General features: G+C 57.3%; 1 protein-coding gene across 1 annotated transcript; it reads right to left on the reverse strand.

Annotated features, from left to right (window-relative positions):
- Window positions 1-1,367: 1,367 nt before the first annotated feature.
- On the reverse strand, window positions 1,368-7,068 carry Chmp6 (charged multivesicular body protein 6). The gene is made up of 8 exons (XM_034507827.2): window positions 6,912-7,068; window positions 5,389-5,498; window positions 5,205-5,292; window positions 4,776-4,862; window positions 4,034-4,099; window positions 3,833-3,913; window positions 2,835-2,889; window positions 1,368-2,317 (listed from the first exon to the last, which is right to left on the reverse strand). The coding sequence occupies exons 1-8, from the start codon at window positions 6,972-6,974 to the stop codon at window positions 2,265-2,267; spliced, it is 603 nt and encodes a 200-aa protein (XP_034363718.1). The 5' UTR covers window positions 6,975-7,068; the 3' UTR covers window positions 1,368-2,264.
- Between the last annotated feature and the right edge of the window lie 794 nt (window positions 7,069-7,862).

Here is a 7,862-nt window from a genome sequence, read left to right on the forward strand (position 1 = left end):
ATGCTCTGAGTTTGGATCCAAATCTACCTTCGCTGAGCCAGTGCTCTGCACAAGAGCCAGCTGGAAACCAAGCGCGTGTGCACACAACTATTCTTCTGTGAACCCTCTTCCTACCACAGGTGCCCCTATCCCAGCAGCTCCCACAAGATCATCTTAAGAGCTGGCCTTTTTTTGCCCTGTGTGGAACTCTAGGCCACAGCCTGAGGTGTCTTTCCAGGGGCCCCCATGCTATTGCTTGGCCTACATGTCCCAATCTGGCCATGTGGCTCCATTCACAACACCATGGCTCACCTCCAGAGGCTGTCTCTGGCAGGCCCCAAGCTCTCCCACGGGCTTTGTACTTAATTGTGATCCTATACCAACCACACTAGCTGACGGGAACATGGTAAAGCAGGAGGTACAAAGAAGGCCAGAGATCAAAGATCAGGGGTAGAACCGAAGGGCTACCACTCCCAAGCCAGGTACAGTGGTACATCTGTCATCCCAGCATTCAGAAAGCTAAGAGGCCAGCAGACAGCATAGGGCGGGATAGGCCACAAAGCAAGACCTAATCCCCAGAAGGAAATTTATACTCAAGAGATATTACTCTTGGCTGCCCCTGGTGATGAGGGCAGCTCCCTGGTGAACAGCCAGTCTCCTCCTGGCTCAGGTGAGACACAGTGGAGCTGAACAGAATCTGGGCTTCCTGGGCCTGTGAAGCTCTGCCTGCAGCTCGGTCACACTCAGCAATGAGGGGCTGCAGGGTATGGGTGCACCCAGGGCCTGGATTTACTGCTGCAGGACAGGGGCATGGGCTTGGAGCAAGCTTCATTGAACAGCCAGGCACCCCAGCAGCAGGAGTGGGTAGCGCCCCTCCTGGTGGGCACGGGCACTGCAGAAGCCACATCCTCACTTGTGGGTCTTGGTGGCTGCCAAGCATGTTCCACTGCCTCCTGAGGAACCGGAATTCAACCTAGCAGGGCTAAGCCTGGCTGTGTGTGGAGGCTGCTCTATGGAGGGGACTTGCCAGCAGTCTACCAGCTGTGATGCTTCCTGTGTGCAGTACAACCCTGAACCACTCGGTCTCTCTTGAAATGGCTTTAGGCCTGGGTTCTGGCAGCCCTAACTACCAGCCCCAAGTGCATGCACTTTGGAGTGGCCAGAGCCCTGCTCTCTTCTACCTTCAAAGACAGCTGGGACTCTAGAGGTCCCAGACTTTCACCAACCTAAGGTGTGAGCCCAAAGCTTCCCTCCCCTGCTAAGCATGTGGCACCCAACCCCGGCTTTGCCTCGCATGGTGGCTAGGAATGTTTCTTCTGGATCGCAGGCCACACTCCAATCCACCTGTGTATGTGTCCTATGCAGGGAACCAAGAAAACAAACTCAAGTCCAAGAGGCCAAAGACCATGCAGGGGTCAACTTTAATGCTGAGGTTGACCTGTTTTGGGTTAAGGAAGAGATGCCCTGCTTTCCTAGTAGGGCCTAAGGGCACATAAGACCCTTTGTTCCTCTAAGACCTGAGGACCAGAGATTGTCCATAATCAAACAAGCAAAGGGCTCTGGAGGTCACCTCCGAGTTCTGTGCCTTCTGGGTGTTGGTGGCTTCGTGTGTCCAGGACTCCATGGGTACATGCCATTTAAAACAGGGTCTTGTTACTACCTTCAACATATCGTTCTTTTGTGAACAGACCCGCAAGTCAGGCTCCTAGATTTGTCCATTCAGCAGGATGGCCCCCGGTCCACCTCCCCCAACATAAGAGGATCAAGCCTGAGCTACCAAAGATGCTCCAAGACATTTGGAGAACACCTAGGGTTTCTGCCACCAGCCTGCAGGACACTGAGGGATATCAGTACGCCAGGCAAGGTGACAACTCCTCAACTGCAGCCCCACCAGCTCATGTGAGAACAGAGACAAGAGAAGGGAGCACAGGGACCCCGAGGTCTGAGGTGCTTCCTCACAGAAGAGCACAGGTTACACAAGCTGGGTCAGCATGAGAACAGCACCATGGGGTCCACAGCTGCCTGAAGCTGGCTCTGGCTGGTCGAGGGTCCACTTAGTCCAGAAGGAGAAAGAGACAAAGGTGCATCCAGACTAAACTGTGAGGGGCACAGTGTGGTGCCCCGACGTCAGCTCCCTCCTGTGTAAGCTGCTGTTCCAGCTGTCAGCACCTGCACTGGCCAGTCTAGTCCTCCAGGCCTCCTGGGAGCCCTCAGGGTTGACTCGCAGCCAAAGGCTCTGTGGGCCAGTCCTCAGAGAATCCCTGGGAGTCCCTGGAGAGGCCAGGTTATGAAGCCGCCACCAGCTCTGCCTGCCTGGATCTGGCCTTGGCAGGGGCTTCTGTGGAAAAACAATGGTTCATGGTGAGCACCAGAGCTTTCAGAGGATGAGGCCAGAGGCTATGGGTAGGGAATGCACAGCAGGGACATCAGTTATAAGCAGGAAGCCAGATGGATCTACAGGCCAGGGGCACAGCCTGGAGTGCCCAGAAGCTGCCAAGAAACAGAGAGAACTGTGGAGCTCCCCTGAGTTTGAGTGTCCACTTAATCCACTGACCAGAGTGTGTGGAGACTTCTGACCATGACCACGATGGTGCGGGGCAGCGCTGTCCAAGGCTAAGAGTTCTGGGGACCTAAGCCCTTCAGGGCTTAAGTGGCAGACAACCTTCTCCCACGGCTAATGTGTTAACATGACTCTGTGAGCTGGTCTGGCTCTCATGAGAGGAACCCGGACACAGGCACGAGCACACTTTCCCACTGTGCTGTGGAGATGCCAGTGGGCATGGCGTGATGAGCAGCCTACTGAACTTGGGTACGTACCTTAGACCAACATGGCCACACACAGAATGCAACAGTACCTGGGTTTATGTCGGGGAGGGGCTCCGACGGGACCTCTGGTAATTCGATTTGTTCCTGCAAGAAGCACAGGTGAGGCGTGAGCTGGGTGTGTGCTGTCACAGGCTGCCCTGGCTCTCAAGGGCTGGATCTACTCACTAGCTGCTCTCAGAGGGATGCAGCAGCCGCCAGACTCCTGCTCAGGTGACTGGCCCTGCACTCCCCTAGCTAGTGTCCCTATAGATGGCCACTGCAGGTGACAGGCCACTACAGGGGTTGAGCTACCCCAAGAGTCCTCAGAGTCCCCAGAGATCTGGAGCTATGTCACTTCACAAGGCAGGGCCTGCAGAGGTGTGCTGTGAGGGAAGCAGGCGGCTGGCTTCTGCTGTGAGGCACTGAGGGGCTACAACCCCAAGGGCTGTAGTGGAGAGCTGCACTGTGAGTGTAGGTGGCCTCTGTCATCCTGTGGCCTGTCTCCCCAGCATCTCATAAACTTCCTGGCCCTAACAGGTGGGTAGCCACAGGCCCCAGTGTGCAACTTCCCCGACAGTTTTACTGGGCTGCGGACAGCAGGTGGCTCTGGGGACACAGGGAAACCTTGGGAAGCAGAGGCCACAGCCAGTGTGGTAGCTACAGAGCTCGCAGCCTGGGTACAAGGCGGACACAGCTGCCATACAGCAGCAGAGCCCGGAGGGCCTGGAGTGCAGAGGTGGAGTCTCCACTGAGTCACCAGGGAAGAAAGCACAGGCTGACTGGGCAGGGCAGGCTCAGCACTTCCTCTCTGTCCACACATGGGTCACAAGTGCCTGCAGCAAACTGCAGGGTCAGCCTCCAACCACTCCGCGCACAGCTGCGGCACAGGCGTGGGAGAAGCTTGGCTTCAGTACATGAAAATCGCCATAGGAAGGAAACTAGGAAACCAGGACTCTGGGCTCAGACACAACAGTGGGACACACGGCCACGAAGAGGCCCATAGGGTCCCGTCCTCCAGGGGACCAGACAGCCCTGGGGCCCTCTGTACCTGAGTGATTGCATTCAGCTCTTCCAGGATGGCATTCTCGTCCTCCTGGGTAAAGCTTCCTGCCAGCAGCTCATCAATTTGCTGTGGAAGGAGGAGGGTATTGAGAGGCGCGTCTGGGGGCTCTGGGCTTCCCCGGGAAGCAGTGGCTAGCCACACAAGTGCCAACCTGGCAATGGGTGAGCCTGGCCCAGCAACACATACCCGCTGGTACTCCACTGCCTCCTGAGTCTCGTCCAGGATCCTCTCCACCTCCTCTATGGACATCACCTGAGGATGAGGAGGGTTCAGAGCTCTCAACAAGGTAAAGGACGGCCCACAGCAGGGGCCACGCCCTCATCCTGTCTCTCCTTCAGCAAAGCCAAGGAAGTGGGACTGCCCTTGGTGTTGAGCCAGACCTGTCTTCCACTGCCTAGACCCTTCCAGACCCAAAACAACCCCAACAATTGTGAGTAAAACAGATCAAAACTGGAAATCTTTCCTGGGTGGTGTCTAGACTTCCTGTGTCTACAGTAAATACAATACTCTGCTGGCCTGATGCAATGCACCCCAGACCCTGCTCAGATACCTAGAAGGCAGCTAAAGGCCAGCCCACTCACCACCCAGTGCTGCTCCTGAGCTCTGAGGGGAGGCAGGCTCTCCCTGCCTCTCAGCACCAGTGAACCCAGCTCGAAGGTCAAGCTGTGCCACACCTCCCTCGGGTCCCACTGGTCCCTGTCAGGCACTGGTACATCCCCCAATCCAGCTACTCCCCTAATCCAGCTACTCCCCCAATCCAGCTACTCCCCCAATCCAGCTACTCCCCCCCCAATCCAGCTACTCCCCCCAATCCAGCTACTCCCCCAATCCAGCTACTCAGGCCCTGATGTGGCACAAACTCCCCCTGATCTCCTGGGCCCCGCAGCTGCGCCCGCCCGCCCGCCTGCCAGACCCCATGAGGACCTACCTGGTGCATTTTATTCAGACATTCGTTCCCCACCTGAAGCCCCTCCATCACCTTCATCTCGATCTGCGTGAACTCGATGCTCTGAACCTGAAAGCAGCAGCCAGGGATTGAGAAGCCCTGCTTAGCTCTGGACCAGCTGAGTGACAGGCTTCTGTCACTGGAAGGGAAGTCCTGCCCTTCCTGTTCTCTGCTGTGGTGGCTGAGATTTACTGAGAACATGCTGGAGAACATTCCAAGGGTGCTGACTGCCTCTCAGTGGCTCCAGCCAGCAGGGGCAAACCAGGAAGCTCTTACCCCAGTACTGGGAGACGTACATTCAACCCTCACCAGCCTGACCTGGTCCCCACCTCCCACCCTGGGGTGGCCCACTCCCTGACTCCGTTCCATAAGCACTCGGGTTCCCGGCAAAGGCTCCTGGCCACTGCCTACCATGGCTTCTAGGCTGCTGATCTGGTTTTCTGTCCTATCGAGCAGTTGCTCCCGGTACCTCTTCTTCTTGAGCAGCAGCTTGGCCCGTCTGCAGGGGAAAACCACCTGTGTCTGCCCTGGCTCAGCCCCAGGGAAGCACCTCCCCTCCCTCCATGCTAGCCTCTGGGAAGGAAGTGCCCCTTACTCTTTCCTGCCATCCCGCAGCAGCTGCCTGGCCAGAGCCCGCTCCCTCTCCAGCTGTTGTGTGACCCTCTTCTGGTATTGCCTCAGCTTGTCCCTCTGCTGCTTCAGTTGCTGGGGAAGAGAACAAGCGTGCAGGTCAGTGACTTTCTGCCAGGCGTTTACCTGATGAGTCCCAGCATGACCAGGAAGGGCCAGGAAGCCCTGTCTAGCAGTGGGCTCTGCCACCCACAGGATATGGAGCGACATTCAGAAACACCTCCAGTCTTACAATGCAGTTGCAATTGGCATGCCCCAAGCCAAGGCCCATTGTGCCAAGGAGGGGACTTTCGCCCTCCTTGATCACAGGAGGACAAGGATGTGAGCAGCCTGTGCTCTGTGGGTCACTGGAGTGGCCACCAGGCCCTGGAAGGTTCAAATGTAACAAAGGATCTGAAGTTGCATGCCATCCTCTGCCTCACCCTCCCCAACCGGGTGCCCCAAAGTGGATGCACAACCACCAGCCAAGTGTGCTCAGTCCTCCTACTCAGGCCATTTCATGCTGACACTTCAGATGGAGCTATGTTGAACAGGTGCAGGCCCTGGGCACATGTCACACACAGGATGGCACCTTGAGGTGGACCATTTTAAGTGAAGGCAATGGGCACCTTTAAGGTTAAGTTACTCAGAAATCATTCACCATAGACTTTAGGTTACCTGGAGAACAGGCTATCTGGGAGCTCGGCTAGTGTGGCATGTGTGTGTGTGTGTGCATGTGTGTGTGTGCATGTGTGTGTGTGTGCATGCGCGCTCCCAGGCCCCCCACCTTCACCCAAGTGTCTTCTCTGGGGTCTGCCCGACAGTGGACATCAACTACATGAGAGAACGTGTTCACAACTTCCACCCTTCAGGTTTGGAGACCGTGAGCTAGGCTACACGTGTTCTTCTCTGGTGGTTATTTCTGTCAACTGTTTACGAAGCATCAGGCATCTTGCCTGGGGAGACAGGGGAACCCAATGGAGCTGCAGGATGGCCAGGCTGTGCCTCTGGAGACCAAGCAATCTGAGCAGGTCAGGCGGCGGCAGCAGCAGCTGGGCTAGGTTCTTCCCTTCCTGTGTGCCTGGCGCTCTCCACTGTTCAGATGTGTGCTGACAGTGGTGCTGTCCTGAGACACGAGTGTCTCGGGGGTCTCCTGCTCGCAAAGAGGCTGCAGAGATGGGGGACGAGCACCCTTTTCCAATAAGAATCACACTGACTTTCAGTGACAGCCACGCCCACGGGATCTTTATCCGGGGGCTTTTGCTAGCAACTTTCAGTAACTTATGCCTTGGGGTGCCAAGGCCAAGGCCACAGGCTTCCTTCCTGTCGCCTTCTCTCACCGATCAGCGCTCAGGCCCTAGACACAATCCCGGTCTTTCCGGGCCGAGCCTTGGCCGGTCCAGATGTCTGCAGCTGGGCGTGCGATGGCAGCGGAAGCGCGGCCCGCTCCGCTTCCCGCCTCAGTTTCCCCCATAAGGCCCGGCCCCCCGCCCGCCGTCGGCCCCTCACCAGGATGGCCCTGTCCTGTTCCGTGACCCGGCTCTGCTTCTTGCGGCCGAACAGGTTGCCCATGGCGGCCCCGAGCCGGCCGGCCGAGCCCGTCGCCGCCGCCCCGCGGCCACCGTACTCCGCCGCCCTACGGCGGCCGCGCGGAGACACGCGCCGCAGAACGCGAAGCAGTTTCTTCCCTAGCGCAGCGCGCGGCTGGACTTAGAACGCCCTCCCTCGCCCTTTCGGCTTATCAAATGGGACTATGATTAAGTCAGTGCACCTCGGAGGGGTGAGCCTAAGCTGGGCTTCCTGACTTTCAAAAACGCCCAGCCGACGCCCCCTCCCTCCTGGCGCAGAACATGCACACACCCAGTATCTTGGACCTACAAGTGCTTGCTGAGAAGCTGTGTGTGCACCAACGTTCACCTGCCATTCGGTGCTGTCACCTTTGTCCCCTAGTCTCCTCACTGTGGACAGTCCTTGGGCTACCAATGAGTCAGCCCTGCTTCTGGGACTGACACACTGACCCTAGGGATTTTCTGATCCCACCTGCCCTCTGTAGGCCCTTGGTGAGTCAAGTGGGGAGCCAAGACACCCATGCGCGGGGCTCTACACCCCGACAGCCCCCGAAGGTGCGCCATTGCCGTGAATCCATTGTCTTTGTTAGGAGGGGAGTCCTCCTGCTTCCCCGCGGTAATCATCCCTTTGAGAGGCAGTACAAGCAGCTGGGCCAATTACTAAACATTCTTGTTCATTTACACCTTTCTGAGGCTCAGCCTTGGCCTCAGGCTCCACACATCATGAACGGAGTAAACCCAGTGACTATCCCTCGGCAGGCAGCACCTTCTAATCCCTGAATAGCCTGCATTTTCCCTTCCCCCATCCACAACTCCTGTTAACAAGAGCAGAAGGCATGGAGGGGGCTTTCTGGTGTCCCAGCAGTGGCTCCTGTGATTCCTCAGCCATAAG

This window comes from Arvicanthis niloticus, chromosome 6 (assembly GCF_011762505.2).
Source record: "Arvicanthis niloticus isolate mArvNil1 chromosome 6, mArvNil1.pat.X, whole genome shotgun sequence".
NCBI classification, from domain to species: Eukaryota; Metazoa; Chordata; class Mammalia; order Rodentia; family Muridae; genus Arvicanthis; species Arvicanthis niloticus.

Bases quoted from the DNA above. Each gene is read 5' to 3' on its own strand.
- Chmp6 (XM_034507827.2), bottom strand. From the start codon at position 6,974: ATGGGCAACCTGTTCGGCCGCAAGAAGCAGAGCCGGGTCACGGAACAG. The intron at 4,100-4,775 runs GTAGGTCCTCAT...CCTCATCCTCAG, and splicing joins GTCTGAATAAAATGCACCAG to GTGATGTCCATAGAGGAGGT. The intron at 2,318-2,834 runs GTACTGTTGCAT...GTTTTTCCACAG, and splicing joins CCTCCCCGACATAAACCCAG to AAGCCCCTGCCAAGGCCAGA.